The 26,163-nt window shown below is 45.1% G+C and overlaps 1 protein-coding gene across 1 annotated transcript; it reads left to right on the top strand.

Annotated features, from left to right (window-relative positions):
• The first annotated feature begins 1,109 nt into the window (after positions 1-1,109).
• On the top strand, positions 1,110-19,069 carry NOM1 (nucleolar protein with MIF4G domain 1). Its single transcript, XM_072153962.1, has 11 exons — positions 1,110-2,176; positions 7,548-7,672; positions 9,308-9,503; positions 10,451-10,774; positions 11,299-11,409; positions 11,875-12,039; positions 12,232-12,353; positions 13,504-13,636; positions 14,043-14,174; positions 15,950-16,059; positions 18,552-19,069. Exons 1-11 carry the CDS (start codon positions 1,211-1,213, stop codon positions 18,727-18,729), a joined length of 2,562 nt encoding a protein of 853 aa, XP_072010063.1. The 5' UTR covers positions 1,110-1,210; the 3' UTR covers positions 18,730-19,069.
• The last annotated feature ends 7,094 nt before the right edge of the window (positions 19,070-26,163 follow it).

A 26,163-nucleotide genomic window follows, 5' to 3' on the forward strand; every position in this document is an offset into this window, starting at 1 on the left:
GCCCGGACCTAAACCCAATTGAGCATCTCTGGAGAGACTTGAAAATGGCTTCCAGCAACATTCACCATCCAACCTGAGGGAACTGGAGAGGATCTGCAAGGAAGAGGGAGAGGATCCCCAAATCCAGGGATGAAAAACTTGTTGCATATTTCCAAGAAGACTCCTGGCTGTACCAGCTCCAAAGCTGCTTCTACTAGATACTGAGCAAAGGGGCTGAAAACTTATGACCATGTGATATTTCAGTTTTACACATATCTACATTTCTGTTTTTTTTTGCTGTCAAGATGAGGGCAGAGTGTACATTAATGATTACTGAATTCTAGTACTGCCAGTGTGTACTAAGCTTGGTCCTGGTACTGTATCTATATTCTAAAATTCTCAGATTGGTTCTGGTATTTACTAAGCTTGGCTCTGCTATTGTACAAATTTGGTAAGCTTTTCTTGGACTGTATCTAAGTTTTAAACGTGTTACTGATACTGTATTATGTAGCAATCTTGGTTCTGTAACTGTGTCAATATAGTAAGCTTAATAGCTGTTCTTTATCTATAAGTTTGGTTCTGGCACAATTTTATTATAGCAAACCTGCTTCTGGTACTATATGTTCATAGAAAGCTTAATCCTGGTACCAGTTTTATGTAGTATGATTGGTTCTGGTACTGTATCTCTGTTCTAAAGTTCTCCGTTTGGTTCTGGTATCTAATAATCTTGGATCTGCTATTGTACACATATAGTAAGCTTGGTTCTTGAAATGTATCTATGTTTTAAGCTTCTTTTGGTATTGTATCATGTAGTGTCAGTGATATTGGTTCCGTTATTGCATCAAATTGGTAAGCGTGGTTCTGACACTTTATCTACAAAGTAAGCTTGAATCTGGCACAAAATTTTCATAGGTTTAATGGTTCCATATTAATACAGTAAACTAGGTTTTGGTTGTTTTCTTGGTTCTGGCTCTATAGCTAACCAGTAAGCAACAGATTATTTAGAGACCTTAGACCTATGGTACTGAGAGCTTCCCTTCTTCGCCCGTATTATAAGAGCAGTGTGAACAGCATGAGTGCGCGCCGCCTCCTCTTGTGCACAAGGTGGCGCTGTGTATTAGAGAGTGACGTGAAACTACATTGTCTACTCTCTGTCTTGTTGGAAGCCGCTCGTTTGTTTTCCAATATGGCGACGCCCGTGTTCAACGTGGTTTATGTTTGTCTGTAAATAATGGGGAAGAAGCGCAAGTGGTCGTCCGGGCCCGGCCAGGAGTCATTAAAGAGTCTGCAGCTCTCGGTGCAGAAGTTTGTGGAGGATGCGGGAGCTGGCAGCGGCGAGCGCAGGGGGCCACAGGGTCAGGGGGCAGCGCGGAAGGCAGCATGGAACGCAATCAACCGCAAGGACCGAAGGAAGCAAGAGCGCCTCACCAAGAAGATGAAGAGGAAAGCTTTCTATGAGAGGAAGCCTCCAGAACCTCAGGCGGGGTCCAAGCACAGCCAGACCCCTGCAAAGAAGCCAGGACATGGGGAGCAGAGCAGCCACACTCAGAAGAAGCAAGGACCGCAGCAGAAAGGACCTGCCATAGAGAAACAGCAAGGACCCCAGAAGAAAGGACCTGTCATAGAGAAACAGCAAGGACCCCAGAAGAAAGGACCTGTCATAGAGAAACAGCAAGGACCGCAGAAGAAGAAGAACAAGCTGAGCAGTGAGGAGCTCAGGAAGAAGGCTCTGCTGGAGGCCAATGAGAGGGAGGACAGGGAGATCAGGAGGCTGGAGAAGAGTCTCAAGATGAACAAGAGGAAGAACAAGAGCTCTCTACCCCAGTCCTTCACATTTGACGGCCTGGATTATATTCTGGGGGTCCTGGAACCTGGGGGTGCCGCAATAGGCCTTGATGAGGAAGAGGAGTTGAACACTGCAGATAGGCTGAAAAAGCTGTCTGATAATGTGGAGGATGAGGATGGGAGTGATGAGGAAGGGGAGGAGGATGGGAGTGATGAGGAAAAGGAGATGGAAGAAAATGATGATGACGTAGAGTCAGAAGAAGTGGTGTCAGATGAGGGGGAAACCATGGAACAAGAGCTGATGGATTCTGGGGAAGAAGAGGAGGAGGAGGAAGAAGATGATGAGGATGATAATCAGACTGAAGAAGCTCCTCAAGATGAAGATGTGGATGAACCAGTTACAGATACCAAGGTTTGTTAATATTGAATTTCTTTTGTAACTAATCCTGTATGGCTCTGTTCATACTAGTATTTTAGTTTCATCCATATTTCAGGGACAGCGTTCTGTTCTTGAAGTTCATGGAGCCATAGTAGAGATCTAATTGAGTATGTTCCTTGCAAAATCCTGTGCATTAAAACGCAGGCTCTAATTGCGAGCGCCTCTTGGCTCAGTCCAAAGACAAAATATACATGCCCCCTTATTAATATCACACTGCGTTGCCAGTCGCAATCGCTTTTTACGCAGTCTTCCGAAGTACTCCTCCTTCTCTTGCGCAGTCGAAGTCATGCCAGTGTCTCTTGCGCAGTGGACTTCTCTCCAGCCAGCTGCACAGGGGAGCTAGCTGACGCCCATGTGTGAGACTAGCAGATAGCCATGTGACGCTTGCGGCCGGTGTGGGGGAATATGAATGAGCGGGTGTGCATATTCTATCTTCGGAGGCAGTCAGGCTAGCAGAGGTCTGAGCACCTCCGTCTCATTTGCATAATGTTATAAAGTCTTTATTTCGGTGTAGCAGATGTGTTGGAACATGGCAGGAGGACTCCCACTTAACCCCTAAGGTAAAGAGCATGCATTTGGTGACAGTCCTATAATGCTACATGCAAATAATTTGGTGTAATCAGGGTAATAGTTTAGCTCCTGTATGACTAGACCCTCTCTGGTTCTCTTTCAGCATTGCCCCTTTTCCATCCAAATCCGCTCACTTTGTATTCTCAGTGATGCAAATCTTATGCATGTGACCTGGTATCAGATACCTGCTGTCTCTTACTTTCATTGTTTAAATAAAAAAATATAAAAATTCTGCCATGGGGGGGGCTATAAAAACTTATGCTTACCTTCTCCAGCACTCCTTTTGTCCAGCACTGCTGCCCCTCAGTGCCAAGCTGCTGTTTTTATAGATATGCCAGGCATGCCCACGCATCCACAGCTGCCCGCTGGATACAGCACCGGATGGCTGTCGTTATACTACTACGCGGGGGCTAGCTGGCTGTCGTTATACTACTACGCGGGGGCTAGCTGGCTGTCGTTATACTACTACGCGGGGGCTAGCTGGCTGTCGTTATACTACTACGCGGGGGCGGGCTAGCTGGCTGTCGTTATACTACTACGCGGGGGCGGGCTAGCTGGCTGTCGTTATACTACTACGCGGGGGCTGGCTAGCTGGCTGTCGTTATACTACTACGCGGGGGCTGGCTAGCTGGCTGTCGTTATACTACTACGCGGGGGCTGGCTGTCGTTATACTACTACGCGGGGGCTGGCTGTCGTTATACTACTACGCGGGGGCTGGCTGTCGTTATACTACTACGCGGGGGCTGGCTGTCGTTATACTACTACGCGGGGGCTGGCTGTCGTTATACTACTACGCGGGGGCTGGCTAGCTGGCTGTCGTTATACTACTACGCGGGGGCTGGCTGTCGTTATACTGCTGCGCGGGGGCTGGCTAGCTGGCTGTCGTTATACTGCTGCGCGGGGGCTGGCTAGCTGGCTGTCGTTATACTGCTGCGCGGGGGCTGGCTAGCTGGCTGTCGTTATACTGCTGCGCGGGGGCTGGCTAGCTGGCTGTCGTTATACTGCTGCGCGGGGGCTGGCTAGCTGGCTGTCGTTATACTGCTGCGCGGGGGCTGGCTAGCTGGCTGTCGTTATACTGCTGCGCGGGGGCTGGCTAGCTGGCTGTCGTTATACTGCTGCGCGGGGGCTGGCTAGCTGGCTGTCGTTATACTGCTGCGCGGGGGCTGGCTAGCTGGCTGTCGTTATACTGCTGCGCGGGGGCTGGCTGGCTGTCGTTATACTGCTGCGCGGGGGCTGGCTGGCTGTCGTTATACTGCTGCGCGGGGGCTGGCTAGCTGGCTGTCGTTATACTGCTGCGCGGGGGCTGGCTAGCTGGCTGTCGTTATACTGCTGCGCGGGGGCTGGCTAGCTGGCTGTCGTTATACTGCTGCGCGGGGGCTGGCTAGCTGGCTGTCGTTATACTGCTGCGCGAGGGCTGGCTAGCTGGCTGTCGTTATACTGCTGCGCGGGGGCTGGCTGGCTGTCGTTATACTGCTGCGCGGGGGCTGGCTGGCTGTCGTTATACTGCTGCGCGGGGGCTGGCTGGCTGTCGTTATACTGCTGCGCGGGGGCTGGCTGGCTGTCGTTATACTGCTGCGCGGGGGCTGGCTGGCTGTCGTTATACTGCTGCGCGGGGGCTGGCTGGCTGTCGTTATACTGCTGCGCGGGGGCTGGCTGGCTGTCGTTATACTGCTGCGCGGGGGCTGGCTGGCTGTCGTTATACTGCTGCGCGGGGGCTGGCTGGCTGTCGTTATACTGCTGCGCGGGGGCTGGCTGGCTGTCGTTATACTGCTGCGCGGGGGCTGGCTGGCTGTCGTTATACTGCTGCGCGGGGGCTGGCTGGCTGTCGTTATACTGCTGCGCGGGGGCTGGCTGGCTGTCGTTATACTGCTGCGCGGGGGCTGGCTGGCTGTCGTTATACTGCTGCGCGGGGGCTGGCTGGCTGGCTGTCGTTATACTGCTGCGCGGGGGCTGGCTGGCTGGCTGTCGTTATACTGCTGCGCGGGGGCTGGCTGGCTGGCTGTCGTTATACTGCTGCGCGGGGGCTGGCTGGCTGGCTGGCTGTCGTTATACTGCTACTCGGGGGCTGGCTGGCTGTCGTTATACTGCTGCGCGGGGGCTGGCTGGCTGTCGTTATACTGCTGCGCGGGGGCTGGCTGGCTGGCTGTCGTTATACTGCTGCGCGGGGGCTGGCTGGCTGGCTGTCGTTATACTGCTACTCGGGGGCTGGCTGGCTGTCGTTATACTGCTGCGCGGGGGCTGGCTGGCTGGCTGTCGTTATACTGCTGCGCGGGGGCTGGCTGGCTGGCTGTCGTTATACTGCTGCGCGGGGGCTGGCTGGCTGGCTGTCGTTATACTGCTACTCGGGGGCTGGCTGGCTGTCGTTATACTGCTGCGCGGGGGCTGGCTGGCTGTCGTTATACTGCTGCGCGGGGGCTGGCTGGCTGGCTGTCGTTATACTGCTGCGCGGGGGCTGGCTGGCTGGCTGTCGTTATACTGCTACTCGGGGGCTGGCTGGCTGTCGTTATACTGCTGCGCGGGGGCTGGCTGGCTGGCTGTCGTTATACTGCTGCGCGGGGGCTGGCTGGCTGGCTGTCGTTATACTGCTGCGCGGGGGCTGGCTGGCTGGCTGGCTGTCGTTATACTGCTACTCGGGGGCTGGCTGGCTGTCGTTATACTGCTGCGCGGGGGCTGGCTGGCTGTCGTTATACTGCTGCGCGGGGGCTGGCTGGCTGGCTGTCGTTATACTGCTGCGCGGGGGCTGGCTGGCTGGCTGTCGTTATACTGCTACTCGGGGGCTGGCTGGCTGTCGTTATACTGCTGCGCGGGGGCTGGCTGGCTGGCTGGCTGTCGTTATACTGCTGCGCGGGGGCTGGCTGGCTGGCTGTCGTTATACTGCTGCGCGGGGGCTGGCTGGCTGGCTGTCGTTATACTGCTACTCGGGGGCTGGCTGGCTGTCGTTATACTGCTGCGCGGGGGCTGGCTGGCTGTCGTTATACTGCTGCGCGGGGGCTGGCTGGCTGGCTGTCGTTATACTGCTGCGCGGGGGCTGGCTGGCTGGCTGGCTGTCGTTATACTGCTACTCGGGGGCTGGCTGGCTGTCGTTAAGCTGCTACTCGGGGGCTGGCTGGCTGTCGTTATACTGCTACGCGGGGGCTGGCTGTCGGCTTGCTGCTGCGCGGGGGCTGGCTGGCTGTCGGCTTGCTGCTGCGCGGGGGCTGGCTGGCTGTCGGCTTGCTGCTGCGCGGGGGCTGGCTGGCTGTCGGCTTGCTGCTGCGCGGGGGCTGGCTGGCTGTCGGCTTGCTGCTGCGCGGGGGCTGGCTGGCTGTCGGCTTGCTGCTGCGCGGGGGCTGGCTGGCTGTCGGCTTGCTGCTGCGCGGGGGCTGGCTGGCTGTCGGCTTGCTGCTGCGCGGGGGCTGGCTGTCTGTCGGCTTGCTGCTGCGCGGGGGCTGGCTGTCTGTCGGCTTGCTGCTGCGCGGGGGCTGGCTGTCTGTCGGCTTGCTGCTGCGCGGGGGCGGGCTGGCTGTCTGTCGGCTTGCTGCTGCGCGGGGGCGGGCTGGCTGTCTGTCGGCTTGCTGCTGCGCGGGGGCGGGCTGGCTGTCTGTCGGCTTGCTGCTGCGCGGGGGCGGGCTGGCTGGCTGTCGGCTTGCTGCTGCGCGGGGGCGGGCTGGCTGGCTGTCGGCTTGCTGCTGCGCGGGGGCGGGCTGGCTGGCTGTCGGCTTGCTGCTGCGCGGGGGCGGGCTGGCTGGCTGGCTGTCGGCTTGCTCCTTCCTCTTGTATTCTGCAGGCTTCCCCAAGATGTCAGTAATCTCTGATAGCTGTTGCTAAGCACATCCCGTCTTCACAAAGGAGCAGAGACTACAGAGCAGGAGACATGCCCCCATTTCTCTCCCTGCAGTCAGCTGATTACCTCATATGTCACTGCTCCAGCAGTCATGTGCAGGGAGAAGCCCTAACTAATGTAAAAACCAAACCCCTAAACTCTTATCTCTCCCTCAGCTTTCCCTACACTTGTGTATAAACACATAATCCACACAGACAGAAACTGCAGCCCCCCATCACCTCACACAACGAAGTGGCAGGAGACACTCCACAAGACTGCAAGTTTTGCCCTCATGGGCTGTGCTGAAGTGTTGCATAGATAGGTAGGTACATAGATAGATCGGAGATAGATAGATATAGATGGATGGATAGATATAGATACAATGATGGAGAGATACATAGATATGAGTAGATAACAGATAGATAGGATATACAAAGATAGCTCTGGTGTCATTGGTCAGCACCATGCGCTTGTGATGAGGTGACAGGAGGCAGGTCTCGCCCTCTCCATCTTGCTGATTATAGTTTTTTTGAGAGCTGGAAACCCTGGACCGAGAGGCAAAATACTTTGAAGAATGATTCCCAGGGACACCTGCAGCAGAATTGTGTATTTTAGTTTTCTTTGCTCAGAATGACGGTTACACTTTAACTCTAAATGGTCATATACTCAGTCACGTCTTTCCTCACTCCTCCTTTCTGTGTCTACACCTCCCTCTCCCTGCAGACGATTATGCATTTAGATTTGAAACACACACACGAGTCTGGGAGGGATCCGGCCCTGCATTTAAGGGCTCATTCGAACAAATGAGTTTCACATCCATATGCCATCAGTATTTTTGTGTGTGACCCAAAGGTCACATTATCATGATCAGTGGGGGTTCCTTCACCGATCAGGTAATTTTAAAATCAGGATTATCTTTCCTTTAGAGCTGTATGGGAAGCAACGATAACCTTTTCCTCTTTCCTTTTTAGACTACTCAAGATATTGGCAAAAAATACATCCCTCCCCATATAAGACAATCCTCCGATACTGAGAGCGCAAAGAAGAGGGAAGAGCTGGAGAGGCTCTGGAGGAGTGTGAAGGGATTGATAAACAGGTATCACGTGACTCCTTTACCTAAATGATGGCGTCCTTGATCTGGAGCCGGGCGCTCGGTCTTGGCTCCGGGCCTGGAGTGCATCTTCTTCTTTTATAGTTCATATTTTTAATTGACAGAATGAAACTTCGATCAGCTGTAAATCACTCACCGGCCTCAGCTCATTAATTTACTCCCTTGTTTGGAGCGGAGGCTGTGGCTCGCCCCATGATGGATGGAGTTTACCCTTTGTCACTGCAAGTTGATATTTTTCTGATCAGTTCACCTGACGCTGAAGACGTCTCCAATTATAATGACATGAATTCTCATATTTAATAACTTGTGATTAAATGTTAATTGGGTCCCTCTGCAGAATCACAGGAGACTTGTACAAATCCAGCACCAGCTCTGATATTCTGTGCAGCTTTATTTTTATCTTTAATGTCTATTCCTGGAAAGCTGTGATCAAATTGATCACAGATAATAGATAATCAATTTTTACACCGGACAAGTCCTTTTACACTGAAATCTCTACAGAATCTGCTTTGGTCTAGCAACATAGAAGGTCTATGAGGAGTAGCTGAGTGAGAGAGTAGCTGCTGCTTACTGTAGGAAGTTTCACCTCCACCACTAGTTCTGGTCACTACTTCTCTGTCTTATATGATCCTTTTAAAGGAAACCTACCACCACATAGCGACCTATAAAGGTTGATCCGTTGTTATATGCATCTAACGAATGTAAGGATAGCCCTTTTTAGGGCTAATCCTTTACTTCCCTCTATCTTTTCTAAGAATACCCGGAGCTGACGCTAGGCCGCTAGGGAAGTAAAGGATTAGCCCTAAAAAGGGCTATCCTTACATTCGTTAGATGCATCTACCACCGGATCTACCTTAATAGGTAGATCTATAGTGATGGGTTTTCTTTAAAGGGGTATTATCGACTGGGCATTCACATTCAATTTCATTATTCTGCCATATATGTACATTTCTTCAATTAGATGTTATTAAAAATTTTTATTTCACATAAATGTAGTCATATGGTCCTTGGATACGGCCACCTCTGCTGAGTGATTGCACAAAGAACCAAAAGGTTTTTATATATGAAATGTCCGGGAGTTACTACAGCTGTCCTGTGGTAATGATCGATGAAGCCAGGACTCAATACTGCATGACTGGCCAAAGCTGCCAAAAATGTGAGGTGGTCGTATCTGAGGAAGCTCTCTCGTTTCTAAGGGACAAAATGACTACATTTATGAGAAATTATCTTCACACAGGAACATTTTTTTAATAACGTCAAATGAAGAAATGTTTACATATGGAAAATGAATTAAATTAAATGTGAATGTCCAGATGGGAAATCCCCTTTAAGGGCTTATCTCCATGTCCATACCTGGTGCTTGAGATGAACTGCTCCATTTTGCAGAGAGGAAGGTTGTGCCTGTGCAGTGTTTTACACATCTGGACCAAATACAGATCTATGATTAAAGTAGTCGTACAGGTTTTCATCCACAAATTAGTGGGAAAAAATCTAATTGTTAAGACTTCCCCACACAGCCTGGGTGTTTGACGCATATTGCAGCATGCACCCTCCAGTAACACCCTTGTTTGGTGCTGTAATTGATGCCACTAGTGCTGGCTAACCTCTGTGTCTTTGTAGATTGAGTGAACCAAACATGGCGTACATCAGCGGGCAGCTGGAAGAGCTCTACATGACCAACAGCAGGAAGGACATGAACGACACCTTATCCAACGTGGTCCTCAACGCCTGCATCACTGCAGCACTAATGCCAGACCGACTGATGATGGAGCACGTACTTCTCATCAGTATATTGCACCATTCAGTGGGGATTGAGGTAATGAGGCCCATTTTGCTACGTATCGGCATTTGGTACACACCAATACTGCATTGTCATCAGCAATTAATGCATTCACTGGAAAATTATATAGGATAAATGATTAATGTTGTATCAGTCTGGCATCTGCTTTACGGGACTCACATCTTGCAGCTGAATCCTACAGCCTTGAGGCGCTGGAATGTCTAGCTCCCTTCTCTCTGCAGTGGTGGAGTCAGGAACTGCAGATAAGCCCGTATGCACTTGTATTTAAGCTTGGTTGCATTTTTTATGGCCACCACTAAACAGAGAATGTAGCTAGATTTCCTTTGTGCCAGCACCAAGCGTGTTAGACCACCCAATAATCCAGTGTTGATTACCTACTGATCATCAAAATAGAAAGTAGGATTTTTTTGGGTATTCCTAATTGATAGATATGTGACAGATCAAACTGCAATTTGCAGACTCTTATAGGAGGCTGTATTAACAGTCTTGTGATCTGTGTGAGATCTCTTCACTGTCCTGCTGCTAAACCTCTCCCTCTGAGTAACTGCCGTAGTATTCAAACAGATGTCTTCTGCAGATGTGACTCATAGCAGAGGGAGGTGGCTGTGCTCCATGTCCAGCTACAATACTAGAACGTAAATACATTTTCCAAGTCCTGCTATCACTAACACACACAAAGTGGTAATAACACAAATCTCCATGGCCAATACCTGACACTGTCTGCAGCTGTGCAGGGTCAGCACTGCTGGTGGACTCCTTTTTAAAATAAATATGTATTATTCTTTGTGTAATGTAGATCATCTCTTTTAATGCAAAAGTATTTATTATATTTGTAAGCAGATATTCCTTATCTGCATTATTGTGTTGTCATAGATTTACAGACTTTACTTTGTGGTTAGTAAAAAGAATCCCTGCATTTGGTGAGTGTGATAATAATGAAAGAGCCTTTTGTGTATTACCAGGTGGGGGCGCACATCCTGGAAACAGTGGTGAAACAGTTTTCTGATCAACATGAAGATGACACCGACAGTAAGGAGTGCGATAACCTCATCACCTTCATTGGACATTTGTACAATTTCCATGTCATTGACTCCCGCGTGGTGTTCGACATTTTGAAGATGCTGGTGTCTAAATTTACCGAGAGAAACATTGAGCTCCTTTTGTTGCTTCTGAAAAATGTCGGCTTCTCTCTACGAAAAGATGATGCTCTGGCTCTGAAGGAACTGATCTGTGAGGCTCAAACCAAAGCCAGCACTGTGGATAAGACGTTACAGGATCAGTCTAGAGTAAGGAGCAATCTAAAATGTATTCTTTAACTTTAGGACAACACTGTCTCCTGCCATATGGAGATCTCCCAGGGAGTAATGTTACCGACCCCCACGCGCCACCGGTATGGGGCTCAATCATGTATGAACTGCCAATGGGAAGTCTCTGATGTAGTCTCTATACCAGCGGTGACAGGAGATGCAGACACTACCACTACCACAAGAAGTTAAAGGGTTTGTCTGGATAAAGTCTTAAAGATACTCAGAAACTGGTTAGCACTTATATAGTAGTTAGGCCTCAGCCCTCCCCAAAAAAGGGTTTCCAGGATTAAAGGTCACTACTGTGGATACCAGACGTCTGTGTGTAGATACTAATGGTCAGTGTAGGTTTAACTTTTGGATAATCTAGCAGCCTTTGATTTCTCTATAGGAAAAGAGAATTGGTTCATAACGGTCTCTGATTTGTAGTTTATGTGACTTCCAGTTGTTTGAATGATAAAAAAAATTGTAAATTGATAAAAATTGTAAATATATTTGTTCTGTAGGTTCGGTTCATGTTGGAGATCATGATGGCATTAAAGAACAATGATATGCGCAAGATACCTGGTTATGACCCTGAACCAGTGGAGAGACTACGTAAGCTTCAACGCTCAATGGTAAGAGAGGAAATAAATTGTAATTGTTTTATACTGTACTGTATTTGTAAATTGTCAACACTGGAGGAGATTTATGGCTACTTAAACATATCTGCATTGTTCTGTTACTTCCGGGTTTTGCGCCCTGAGTCAAACCAAAAGTTAGGGGTTATCGCAACTGGCGTTATTCAATGACTGACCTCCAAAAACCAGGGGATAACACACAAAGTAAAATCCTCTGGAAAGTGGAAATAGCCTTTGTCCTAGGAGGCCAGTAGGTGAACGAAGGGAATCTTGCAACCCTCCTCGAAACTCTGGTTGAGGAGGAGAAGTTTGTTTTGTTTTTTGTTTCTCTTACCCTGCCCCACCTCCCTTGGTTTGGCACATTCATATGGAGTACATATTTGTTTACAAAGATCTAATAATTATTATAGCCCCATGAAATTGTATATTTGTGAAGTCTTAACATAACGTGTGATTGTGCAGGTCCGAAACAGTGTGTCTGGCAGTGACACCCGTCTCCGCGTATCTCTGCAAAATATTCTGGAAGCTGAAAAAGTCGGTCGCTGGTGGATTGTTGGATCATCGTGGAGCGGAGCACCAATGATTGGACAGTCCTCCGAAAAAGCATTGCCACAGGCAATGGGAAAGGTATTTCTTTTCTGTTGGTGTTATTGTAATAATCAGATTTACCCCCTTCCTAATTCTATGTTACTAACATTTTGTGTGACTGTTACAAACTTCCAGATTCTTCTTGTGAATAGGCCTGGCTGTAATGCTCTACACATCTAAACCAAAGGAGGTTCACCAATAATATATTGTGCATTTACTTATCATCTTTAGGTCAGCGCAAAGATCATGGACCTGGCTCGCAAACAGCGGATGAACACCGACATTAGGAGGAATATCTTTTGTATCATCATGACATCTGAAGATTATTTGGATGCTTTTGAGAAGCTAGTGAAGTAAGCAAATAACTAGGAAAATTTATATTCTACCTAAATAGCATTTAGTCGTGCAGTTGCACTGAATGAATGGTCATACAGCGAGAACCGATGTGTTGTAACTTTTATTAAAGAGGTTGTACCCCAAAAAAGATTTGCTTATCCCTTGTCCAACAAAATGCAGGAACCCCCTATGTACAGACATTTCTTCATTCACACGTGCTGACCTGTAACACTTGATCTTTTGATCATACCCACAATATCTGTAGATGGGGAATAAGTCATCATATAGTACAACCCCTATAATTTCCTAGTTCCCCAGTACTTAAACCTTTTCTGCTTGAGATCATCGGGTCACCCTTGTCTTTAGAACAACTGGAGTCCATTTTTGCATGAAATTTAGCATTTGGATTGTATGTTTAATACTGCAGTTTGATGAAAATTGTCTTGTTCTTGATCAGGTCTCATGCACACAAATGCCTGGTGCAGGAGGTAAAAGAGCTGAGCTCTCCTCTCATCTCTTCATTTAAAGCAGAGAAGTTCTAGAAGACATAGACGACTAAGGGGAACCATGATGCAGCCACAAACTGCGTGGCCGTATCATCGGGCCCCCTATATGTGTGGCCTAAGTTTGGGTTCTTTAGGACCTGTCACTCTAAAAAAATGCTTAAGGTGCTGCTTATAAAGTAAGCAGCTCCTAGCGCTTCAACAGATGTAGCAGTGTTACACTGCTAGCGTTATCGGAAACCTCTGATAAAGCTAGCAGACACTGCAGCGCCATAGCCTGAGTACACCGGACCGAGCTTACAGCGGCCCAGAGTATTCATGAGGGGGCGGTCTGAGGCACTGCTTCTTCCCCGGACCGCCCCTCCCACACCATAGGCTGGCGGTGACTGTCAGGCTTAATGCGGCAATCAGTGCCTCCTCGTACCGCCCCCTCTTGACTGCTGTAAGCTCGGTCCGGCATTCTCAGGCTATGGAGATACAGTGTCTGCTAGTTTTATCGGAGGGTTCCGATACAGCTAGCAGTTTATCACTGCAGTTTACTTTAGCAAGCAGCTCCTAGTGCGTTTTTTAGGGAGACAGGTCTTTAATTTGGATGTAGTGGTGTAGATTACATGATATGTCCAAATGCACACCATAAATCTCAGTTTATCTTTAATTATTTTAGATTGGGCCTGAAAGATCATCAAGAGAGAGAGATCGTCCATGTTCTCATTGACTGTTGTCTGCAGGAGAAAATCTACAACCCTTTCTATGCCTTCCTGTCCAGCAAATTTTGTGAATATCATAGACGTTTCCAGGTAAAGATCCACCAGCTTGTCAGACTCTATAAGGAGACCCTCGCCCACAGGCCTATTAATCCGAATATTGTCTTATCAAGAGAGCTCCAGGTTCTTATCTCTCATCTCTGAGGCTCCTTGTACATGTTCATTTCATGTGATAACGTCTATCTGTAAGGGTTACGTAGGTGCTTCCTACTGGAGGCACTAATCCATCCAAACTGCTGATTTAGTGTTCCCAATTCTACTGATATTTTCCTTGTAAGAGCTACTACAATTGTTTTCATGCAGACAGATCAAAATGTGCGGTACAGTGACCTCTATACTTAATAATATAAGTAACTTTATGTACCCTTAATCGCCATGTAGCCTCGACATACTTTAAACAGATCTGGTGTATGTTAATACACTTGCCTTACTTTTTCAGATGACCTTTCAGTTCAGCATGTGGGATAAATTCCGTGACTTGGAAAGTTTGTCACCGACCACGTTCTCAAACCTCACCTTGTTTCTGAGTCACCTACTAAAAAGCAAATCCTTGTCACTTTCTGTCTTTAAAGTAAGTATTATGTAGGACTGGATGAGGCCAGGAGGATTTCAGCGATACTGAACAAAAGGGACAGTGATGGGGTTGTCTGTGATTTTATATTAATGGCCCTTCTCAAAAACGCATTAGCATTTCTGAGGCATTTTCTATTTCTTATGCTGTTTGTAAGTTCTGATAAAATGGACCGACTGACTTCGCAAATACAAAATAAGTTAGAAAAATTATAACATTTCCTCTGAATGTCTGTTCTATTCCTGATCTAAGGATTAAGGCCGGAGGTGAAAAACATTTATTGGTTTAAGGGGGACATTGTCATACTGTACAACTTTCAGGGACCAAATGAGTATCCAGCACCCTAGATGCATCAGCAAAAACAGTACAGCACAAAAAGCCAAAGCAGGAATCAAATACCACAGTACAGCAAAATATAATACCACCCCAGCAACCAAACTTAGAGCAGACAGTAATAGTGGACACCCTTAAACACCTAATCGCACTGGGTATCCCCAGAGCAGACACAAGCCACAACAAAAATATCCTCTCCTTTCCTGGCTCCTACACTGGTTGTATACTATGGGTTCAGGACCGGGAGCAGAAATGTGCCAAGAGCAGTATAGTACAGCCGACAAATACTTACCACTCCCCGGTCCTCTCTGCTCTGGGTCCTGATGCCCGGTGCATATACAAAGTCGGGATGCACAGCGGAGCGACAGGAAAGGATCCCGTACATTGAGAATATCTCAGCTGCATCACCGCTACCCAACCTTCTACATCAACGTTCGCAGGAGGATGTAGGCTGCAATTCAAGGCTTGACAAGCTGCATTGGAAGTGTCCGCTATTGCTTTTAAAGGGAACCTGTCATCAGAAATTGGCTTAATGAACCACTACCAGTATATTGTCAAGCAGTTGAAGTAGTTTCTAGATTATGTTTCTCTCCTGCCTCAGTGTGGTGGCATCATCCAGAGAATCAACTTTGAAGTGAGCTGTAAATTAGATGTATAAAGTCAGCTGAACACTGAAGTCAAGTTTTCCCTGCCTCTGAACACCTCCTCATGCGCCAGACTTCAGGAGATCAGGTCAGTGATGTCCCTGGCTGCAGGACCATCAATTACAGTGAAATGAGTGGGAAAAACTTGGCTTCAGCGTTAAACTCTCTGCCTCCTTGACTTCATAAATCCAATTTACATCTCACTTCAAAGTTGATTTCATGAATGATGCCAGCCCCCCACCATGAAAGAAACGATCTAGAAGCTGCTTGACAACATACAGCTAGTAGTTTATTAGGCCAATTTCTGATGACAGGTTCCCTTTGAGATGAATGTGTCTGCACTTTATGTACATGCTCAGTAGTGAAGCTCCTCCCCTGCAGATCCGAGGAATGAGGAACTTGGACGGAATGCCCACATTTATCTCAGCACTGCTAGAGCGACCAGGAAAACAGGACTTGTGGAGTGGGCACCATTTAAGTCGAGCTGGAGTCGTAGTTGGGGAAATTGAGGAGTCTGAAGTTTGGCTTATCGACTTCCACAGCCCTGCTATATAGTGCAACATCTGTGCACATAGGCATTCCTACACCCTCAAAGAGAAATGTTGAAAGGTATAGGACAGAAAGAACTGTGCAGATTGATAGTTTTTTGTTTGTTTTTTTTTTTTGCAAAAAGGTCCAGTGGGCAGTCATACTCTTAGATAGATGGATATTTATATAACTGTGAGATTTTTATCTTAATAAGCAGAATTTACTGCAGAATGCAAAAGCTTCTATCTTATTGTGTAAATCTTCATCCAGGTCATAGAGTTCAGTGAATTGGACAAGATAAGAGTTTCCTTCTTGCGTCAAGTGCTGTATAAGATGCTGATGGACTCTGAAGCTGATGATATTGCTGTCATATTTGGGAAGTAAGTGTTTTTCTAATTACATTACAATAGAACAAACTTATTGTACACATCATAATAAGAGAAAGAGCTAAGCACAAGGAACCGCTGGACATCAGCTGCAACCACTGTGGTTAAAGTATCTGGCTTACCATTTAATACATGGAAGTCCTCCAGAGATGTTCATTGTGGACGTGGTTTCCCTGGCTAAAAGATTGAGGCTCCAATTTGATTACTGTATTCGCAATACAGCGGCTGAGTGTTACCGCGGCAGGCACTAGATATATTCTACTATTAAAGGGGTATTCCAGGAATCAGCATAATTCATATACAAGTGGGCACTCAAAATATAAGCTAATGTGTAATTAGTTGTTATTTAACATTTTGCTTCCCCTTAGCAGAAAATGCTGGTGACATACACAGTGATGGAGAAATAAAATGTTACTGGCCCTTTAATCAGTCCGTTAATTTCCTCCGCGCGGTCCGTCGCAGAAAAGAAGATGTCCGCTGGTCACATGTCCACATCACATGTCCTGTACCTGCCTGGGCAGGGTCATGTGATCACCACTACGTTTGGCTGTAGTCGGTTGGTTGCAGTGCATCCAGTATGGCCAGTGTTTTGGTGATGGCAGTTACACATCATTACTATGGTAACAGAGCAAGAAAACCTGTTACATCATCACTGGGAGCAGAGCATAAGAGGAGGAGGAGGAGTTACTGAGAACTAAAGGATCATGGAACGTGTAGTTTCCAGTGGCGGCCATCTTAGTGATAACTCCACCTACTTTAGAGAGGCCATAAATTTTGTAAATCATAAAATCAAATTATTTAAGCTCAGTTTTGTGACTAATGACATTGAGTATTATTGTATTCATTTATTTATATCATCATGGGTTTTTGTGTCAGACGTTCATATTCCCGGAATACCCCTTTAACCATTTTAAATTTTTATTGCATCTCTGAACGGGAATGTTCAGAGATGCACCGGTGAAAACCCTTTTACCTATCAAAAGCTTTTTGAACATATGATGGGTATATGCCATGAATGTGTTATCATCCATAGATGGGAATTCCCCTTAGTGATGGGTGTGAGCAGTCACATTTATAATTAAGAATTAAAGGGGTGTTCCATGACCATGCTGTACAGTGCACGTGACATCACAGGTCTGTGAAGTGATGGCAGCGCTTACAGCAGCTGATTGCTGGTGGTGGTGTGCTCAAAGTAGGATATCAGTTCATTACAGTAGCTGAGTAGGTATTAGAGTATTCAGTAGGTCTCACTGCTTATTAGATTGCAAATTGTCACATCTGTGTTCTTCAGTTTCAGCAAATCACTTGTATTGTTTGTGTAATGAAAACATACAATTTTCTAATATCCGTACTTTATCAATTCCTCAGTTTTCTGCATGTGGTCATCTTGTATAAAGTTTCTATGTTTACTTCCATTGTATAAACACCGGTCCGTCACTGGTCATGTGATGTCACACTGAGATTTAACGAGCCATGCACCTGTGTGACATCACATAACCAGGGATATAACGAGCCATGCACCTTTGTGACATCACATAACCAGGGATATAACGAGCTGTGCACCTGTGTGGCATCACATGATCAGGGAAATAATGAGCCGTGCGCCTGGGTGACATCACATGACCAGGGATATAACATACCGCGGGCCTGTGTGACATCACATGACCAGGCATATAATGAGACGTGCACCTGTGTGACATCACATGACCAGGGATATATAACAAGCCGTGCGCATGTGTGACATCACATGACCAGGGATATATTACAAGCCGTGGTCCTGTGTGACATCACATGACCAGGCATATAATGAGTCGTGCTCCTGTGTGACATCACATAACCAGGGATATATAACGAACTGTGCACCTGTGTGACATCCCATGACCAGGGATATATAACGAGCTGTGCGCTTGTGTGACATAACATGACCAGGGATATATAACGAGCCGTGGGCCTGTGTGACATCACATGACCAGGGATATATAACAAGCCGTGGGCCTGTGTGACATCACATGACCAGGGATATATAACAAGCCGTGGGCCTGTGTGACATCACATGAGCAGGGATACATAACAAGCAGTGCACCTGTGTGACATCACATGACCAGGCATATAATGAGTCGTGCTCCTGTGTGACATCACATAACCAGGGATATATAACGAACTGTGCACCTGTGTGACATCACATGACCAGGGATATATAACGAGCTGTGCACCTCTGTGACATCACCTGACAAGGGATATATAACAAGCCGTGGGCCTGTGTGACATCACATGACCAGGGACCAGTATTAATTCACAGGAAGTAAATAATGTAGCTTCCTGTATAATGTAAGCAAGCAGAGATCTAGAAAACCGTAATTGACACAGAAGGTATATTGGGAAATATTGTATAACTCTTCATTACATAAATAATATCAGTTATGTGCTGAAAGTATACAACCCATTTTAACAAGTTTCCCATCCTTTTTTTTTTTTTTTTTTATCAGGATCTCTGACAACCAGAAACTGGGAATGCTACGAGAGGGCCTAAAGCTCTTCGTTTCCCATTTCCTTCTAAAGAACATCCGTGCACAGAAGACTCCAGAGGAGGCACAAGAATTCACCCAGAAGGCAGACCTGGCCATCATAGCTCTGCAGGCAAAGGAGGGCAGATTGCGCCTATAGAAGTCTGTAGGGGGGGGTTTCATCGTGCCACATCCTCTCACCAGATTGTGAAGCTGTAAAACTATTTGTAATATAATCCATAGATTTTAAAAGTTTTATAAGATTCACTTAAACTCTACAGTACAACTTTTCTAAAAAAAAAAAAAAGTTCAAATGATCTGGGCCAGCTGGACATAAGATGGGGTATTGCAAAGACTGGTAGCATCTACTTTCCGTAAATATTCTGACACTGCATTATGAACGTTTTTTGTCTTGTGATATGAAATCTATATGTTGAGCAGATGCAGTTTCACAATTGACCACAAGATGGCGGACTGTCAATAAAGCAATTGCATCTCTACGTGGTGGTTTACATTTATTTTATGTTTTTATTTTTTGATCTTTTGTTTGTGATCTGCTGTAGGAAAATAACTAGACATAGCCCTCGCTCTATCAATACAGGGTGATTTGGGGCACTAAACTAAGTCCATAAGGACTTGGGTGGTTTAGTGTGAAAAATCATCCTGACATGTTTCCTTTCATCCCCTGGAAAAAGAGAGGACTAGAAGTAGCAGTTTAAAGGAAATCTACCTTCAAAATCGGACACTTACTCTTAGACCCAGGCAACGTGACTGCTGTTATCCATGGCCTCCTTCCTTATAAAAGAAAAAACTAAAATTATACTAACGAGCCTGAGGGGCTTTGGGGGCATGCTGCAGATTCAGTCTGTAGGGAGCACTACCGCCTACTACGAAGTGCTGAATCTCCTGCTGCAGTGATATTACTTGAGGCAGAAAGAGGCGAAATGCTTAGGGGTACACAGTGTAACAGCCTGTCAAGCCATGGGACAGAGGGGCTCTATTAATGCCCCTCAAATCCCCCTTCTGTGTCATTAGCATAATTTTAAAAGTTGATTTTAGAAAGGAGGCCATGGATAAAGCATTCAAGAAAATTACCACAGTCACAGTGCCTGGATCCCTGGTTTATCATGATGGATTTTGTTGGTAGAAGTCCTTGCATCATGTAGAACTATACCTGAACAGTGTTCTGTCTCTGAAATGCGGCCTCCACATGAGCATATCTCTTAGTGGTGCATTGTTTTCTAGGTGTTTCCTGAACATCAGGTCTCTGGGTTAGCCAGAAAATTGCAGGTGGCACTAAATGAGTGTCACAAACCCTTTAACTTTCACTCATTCCAGAACCCTGTACAGTACAATGCTAACAAATCTAAAAATCTATTCTGATTTTCGGGGATGTAGCCGATTTGCAGCATATCTATCTTGTTGTAGCTGTGCCTTCCCGTTCCCTTCCTTTTGTACCAAATGCTTGTAAAGTAATACGATTCTCAAATGACTTTGCTGTTAGGTGTCCAGAAAGTCTTACCCTTTACCACTGAAAGATCTAATGCAAATCAGAACCAAATATAAAATGAAGGAATGTTTCCGTTTCAGCAACTAAATCTTGAAGAGGACCTGTCACCCAAAATTTTGGCACTAGGAGCTGCTTACTACACTAAGCAGCTCCTAGTGCTTGATCAAACGCCGCAGTGTTACAGTGATAGCATTACCGGAAACCTGGTATCTAACGCGGCGAGGTACAGTGTAATTGTCGGACAGCTCGCCAAGCTGTCCGACGTATTCATGAGGGGGTGGTAACTATGGAGCGAGCGGGGCGGTCTGGGGAAGAGGCAGCGCCTCCGATGATTACATTGTACCCGCTACAGTGTTTGATAGCGTTTCCGGTAACGCGATCATTCTAACACTGCGGCGTTTGTTCAAGCACTTGGAGCTGCTTACCTTAGTAAGCACCACCTAGTGCTGAAATTTGGGGTGACAGGTCCTCGGTAATGTTTGTATGATAAAACCTATTTTCCAATATACTTTCTGTATCAATTCCTCATGATCTAGAACTCTGCTTGCTGTCCTTCTATAGGAAGATTCATTGTTTGCTTCCTGTGGATAGAACCCAGTCCCTGATCATTTGATGTCACACAGGTGCATGTCTCATTATATCCCTGGTCATGGGATACCACACAGGTGCACAGCTCATTATATCCCTGGTCATGTGATGTCACACAGGTGCACAGCGCGTTATATATCCCTGGTCATGTGATGTCACACAGGTGCACAGCTGGTTATGTCCCTGGTCATGTGATGCCACACAGGTGCACAGCTCGTTATGTCCCTGGTCATGTGATGTCACACAGGTGCACAGCTCGTTCTATCCCTGCTCATGTGATGTCATACAGGTGCACAGCTTGTTAAAACACAGCTCTGATAACTCTGTAATACTAACAAGTAGTGCACCTGTGTGATATCACATGTCGAGGGATAGAACGAGCCGTGCAACTGTGTGACATCACTAGGGACCGGTTTCTATGCACAGGAATTAAACAATGACAACAAGCAGAGATCTTGAAAACCTTGAATTTATATGGAAAGTATATTGGAAAATTATATTACTTTTTATCATACAAACACTCAGATTTATACAATTGCTTTAACATTGTGAGAGATATCATATTACTCTCCAGACGTTCTTGTTTAGCCTGAAGCCAATTTGTCCACTGTCATCCATGTCATGATTCAGACAACACCATTTTGTGTAAACTGTTTAGAAAATACTTTGCCCTTGCTACTATTTTCCTTGTCTCTTTCTGCAGCTCCTCTGCTTGAAAATCATGGCTTGCCTTATGCAGAGCCTTCACAAAGACATTTAGTGAAAACATTATATTTCTCTGAGTGCAAGGTCTCAGGAAGAGACGGTGCATAGTTCATCAATATTTTCGGAAAATAGCTTAAAGGGGAGGTTCTGGTATATTGAAGCTAACCTTTAGTATTTCAGTATTTTATCACCTTTTCACTCTGCAATGCTTTTTCTGTTTCTATATATATATATATATATATATATATATATATATATATACTGCTGGTTAGAAGTAGTGTGTCTTGGAGTGCAGCTTATGACTGTGTATCTGTCATTCTCTGTGGTATGTTCATCATAACCCCAAAATCACAGGGATACAAATGCCATAGTGATCCACAGCAGTCCCTCCCTATTCTATGTGGAAAATCCATTGTAGGTCTTAATTGATCGTGTGCATCTTCCCTTAGTTTCCTCCTGATTATAATTCTGCAGGACCCTCAGAATAGACATTGGATTAGATCATTTATATGCATATACTGTGTGTTCCTCAACTTTCTGAAAGCTGCAGAAACTAGCAAACTAACTGAGCGTTAACGTTATGTAAGAAACTTTGTAGCATTGCAGAAATAAGATGTCACAGGCGCAGCAGCGTTTCCTGTCCTCCCAGAACAAGCGGTGTCTCGCCCTCATAACAGAATATCGCCTTCCATGTAACTTTACTGAGCGCATTTATAGCGATATCAGCACATATCCTTCCAGCAGGGAGCAATGAATCGTCTTCCATCTGCCTTCATTAAACTTTGCCGAGACATCAGGCACCCTATGGATTAGCAGCACTTAGTAAATAGTGCCCATGATTCTGCGCTCACAAGTGTCAGGTGTGCTTTCTTTCAGTTTGTAAAACAGCGAGCCAGTGATGGAGGAATGCGCTAACATGCCTGGGTCAGGAGAATGGGAGCATTGCTTTTCCAGACTTTACGACAAGACCTATCCAAAAAAAAAAAGTTATATGTTTTCTCTTTTCTGAATATTAACAATGGTTAGGGAACATTCTGAAAGGGGATAAAGGACCTTTGGGCTTTGTGTACCATATAGAGAATAGCTGTGTCACCATCTGGGCACAACTGGAAGAGAATGTTCAGCTGTATCATTTTTGGGTTCAACATTCTCTAGTAATTAATCTCTAATTATATCTTAAGAATTTTGAGAAAATTCCTGTTCTAGAACTCCAAATCCCCTGCAAGCAAATTAGTAAATAATAAAAATCCTGGCTATCAGACACTCCAATAGGGGGAGCTGTTTCCTTTGTGTTTAGACATTTAACTTTAACTAGAGTTTATTATGTGATCAATTAGAATATTCCTCACTTTTCTTTTTTCATTTGTCTCTGGATCTGGTCTTTAGAGACTTCTGTACTATAATTGAGTCTACTGATGTGTCACCTACCACAGACATCAGATTTTGTATGATTGAATAGACAACACAGACTAATAGGTTTAAATAAGTTCACAGCTACCTGATGGTATACTGATGGTAAGCTTTTTTTTAGTTTTTTTAGAGTTGAGTAACAGAGATTTGGAAATAAAATTTATGTATAAGAAAGCCAAGATTATTGTTTATAAAATGAGGATAGTCTCGTGTTCAAAGTTGATGCTACGGAGCCTGAAATTCAAAAGCTAAAATCATTCTTATCCTTTTGCTCTACAGTGTATATTATACATTTTTCATGAAAAATTGGAGAATCTGCTCAAAGAGGTTAAACTGAACATTGAAATTTCAAATACAATGAAAAAAAAACCCCCAAATAGTCGTTTAATTTGAAGCTTCTGGTCCGCAGTACCAAACTTGTAAAGGGAACCTGTCATCTTGCAATCTTGTTTCAGGCTATATTTAGCAGATCCTACTTGGGTTACTCCTCACTCTCATTTGTATTAACTTTGTAAACTGATAGACAGATCTTCACAAATCGGAAGAAGTGATGTACCGTCAATCATATTATCAGTTCTAATTTTGGGCTAAAACAAACAAGACTGAAGAGTTAGGATGGATGCAGAGAGTCCCTGCTTCCCAGCGGAACAATAAGTTCTCGGTACAGCGTGGTTGTCCCACAATATGATGATGAGTTTCAATAGCCTCTTTTTTGTTTATTTCCAAAATGGTTTTGTTGTGCAGCTGAATAATTGTTTCTTTAACATTACCTGGCTCCCTGCCAGCAGCTTGTGGTGAGTCAGGTGGGGGGAGTCCATTTAAAGAAAAAATTGCTTGCGGCATAATAGAGCTGACAAAATTGGGGGGAGGGGACAGGGGAAAGGCTGTGGGAGGGGGAAGGAAATATGTTTGGAGGAGGAAGAGGAGGCATCGAGGAGAAAGCGACCTATGCCGTTTGAACTGCCCCTTCCCAGGACCTCCAAGGTAAAGATAAAGAAACTATTAAAAAGCACTGAAATTATTTAGATGGACAACAAAGGCTTTTTTTAAATCGACATGCCAGAGGCTATTGCAACCTGTCATCATGTAAAATTTACCTTCCGGATGACAGGTTCCCTTTAACTGTTGTGTTATTTTCAGTAGTGGTCTCCTTACTTGGAGCTGAGTCTTTTGGGCCTAGATACAACAAAATCACTACACATTACTCCTATGATATATTTGGGAAATGCAAAAAAAAAATCATCTACTTTTTGTAAAAGACTTTTAATATAGCAATTCTACCTCTTATACATAATGAGGCCATTTACATAGCACAAAGTACAAATTAGGGCTCTGAAGCCTTCCAGACACCCGGCTACTGAAATGTATATCTGTAGTTATAGGGCGATTTCAAGAACAAGACGTGTTTTTGTTTATATGGTGACTCTTTTATAAGGCACAGCTGTGATTTCTATGAGGAAGTAAGACAGCCTTTATAGGGAGGAATAAGAGGATTAAATCATGTCATGAAACATGTGGGGAAATGATCACATATTCTTATGATTATCTTAGAAGCTGGCACATTCTGTATGTTGTAGATGAAACAAGGGTAAAGATTTTAATTTTTCTAGTTAATAGAAATACAGTCCGGCAGATTATCTGCATAGCAATGTCACATGAGCTATTATACACCAGCACGGGCGACCACATCCTCTTAGGGAAATGTGAAACAAGTTTGCCCATAAATAACTTTAGGAAAGGTTTTTCTACATTGAACAGAGTCTTGTGGCCAAATCAATGGCTTTCACATTGATACCTGCAGGGCCGGCACCAGCGCAGGGCATACCTGGGCAAATGGCGGGGCCCAGAGCTTCTGGGGGGGGGGCACTAAGGCTGTACATAAGGAATCCATAGGGGGTAAGTGGGGATTTATATAGTGAATCCACAGGGATTGAAACCATTTGGGATTGTATATACAATTAGGGGACTGTTTGGGATGATAAATTAGGGAATATTTTTGGGAACAGGAGGCTTTTTTAGTTTCGGAATTTTTAATGCCGCCACATGAGTCCGCTGCAAAGGGCCCACTGAAGTTCTGTCGCCCAGGGGCCTACTGAAACCTGGGGCAGACACTGGATTAAAAATCTAATACCTGTTCTTTTTCACTTTTACGTAAAACACTGAAGCAAAATACTGATGAAACACTGACGTGTGATAGTGGACAGAGAAATAAAATACCTTCACAGTATCTGTGATCAAATTGATAAGATAGCCATAGATAAATGAATCTGCCAAAATCTCGATTAGATTTTCAAAAGGAAAGGGTAAATTTGCTCTGAAAATTTGCGTGCTGTTTTTAACAAAATCTGTACAGCAAATTAACAACAATCCAGTTTATTTTCCACATTGTATGGATATATTTCTTAAAAAAATGGGGTCTTTGCTATATTAAAGGTCAACAGTCAAAACCTTTAACACCACTAAACTACCAGCATCCTCAGGTAGCAATCGAAATATCTTTTTTTGTCATCATTTTTGTTAAAACTCAACCATTTACTTATAAAAAAGCACCTCCAAAGTCATATGCAAATAAGCTGAAAAGAGTCATTTTTTGCATAACATAAGTCACTTTTAGAGGCTGGAGGAGGACCACTACTTTAGACGCACCTATCTGGGGCTTTGTTGTATTTAGAACTATATTAAAGTGGATAATCTAATCTTTCAGTAACATCAGGCTTAAGTTTGGAACTACAGAGATACAGACAGTAAAAGATCTAGGTGAGATACAGGCAGTTACGTACAAGATAGGTTCTGTAGGTTTGTTCTTAAGATGAATTTGAATGTAAGTTGGAACTGTATATTTTATCATTGTGACCCCAGGCAGAATTTTTTTGGTCTGGATTTTAAAAATGTTGGATTGTCATAAGAACCAGGATTAATAATAAAGCTTAACACAGACACCTTTGATAACTGTTACAGCTGTTTATTGTAGCCTAAGGGTAAAGTACAGTAATTTAACAATATCCAGAGGTCCGTTTGTAACTAGGGGTCGTCTGTAAGTCGGGTGTTCTTAAGTAGGGGACTGGCTGTATACTGTTCCCATTCCCAACTATGTCATTAACTGCCTGTATCTCTGGTTCTGTTCCTTGCAGAACCACAAGCCTGTTGTAATATGACACTCACAGCTAGTTCTATGCTCCTCTTCCAGTTTTTAAAAGTGACTCTTCTCAGCTCATTTGCATATGACTTGGGAGGCCGTTTTTTTGTTCTATAAGTAAATGAGAGGGATTTATCATAAAAGGGGGAATTCTAGAAAAGATACACTCACCGGCCACTTTATTAGGTACAATCAGCCAATCACATGGCGGCAACTCAGTGCATTTAGGCATGTAGACATGGTCA

This window comes from Engystomops pustulosus, chromosome 5 (assembly GCF_040894005.1).
Source record: "Engystomops pustulosus chromosome 5, aEngPut4.maternal, whole genome shotgun sequence".
In the NCBI taxonomy this organism is placed as follows: domain Eukaryota; kingdom Metazoa; phylum Chordata; class Amphibia; order Anura; family Leptodactylidae; genus Engystomops; species Engystomops pustulosus.

Bases quoted from the DNA above. Each gene is read 5' to 3' on its own strand.
- NOM1 (XM_072153962.1), top strand. From the start codon at position 1,211: ATGGGGAAGAAGCGCAAGTGGTCGTCCGGGCCCGGCCAGGAGTCATTA. The intron at 2,177-7,547 runs GTTTGTTAATAT...TTTCCTTTTTAG, and splicing joins AACCAGTTACAGATACCAAG to ACTACTCAAGATATTGGCAA. The intron at 12,354-13,503 runs GTAAGCAAATAA...TAATTATTTTAG, and splicing joins GCTTTTGAGAAGCTAGTGAA to ATTGGGCCTGAAAGATCATC.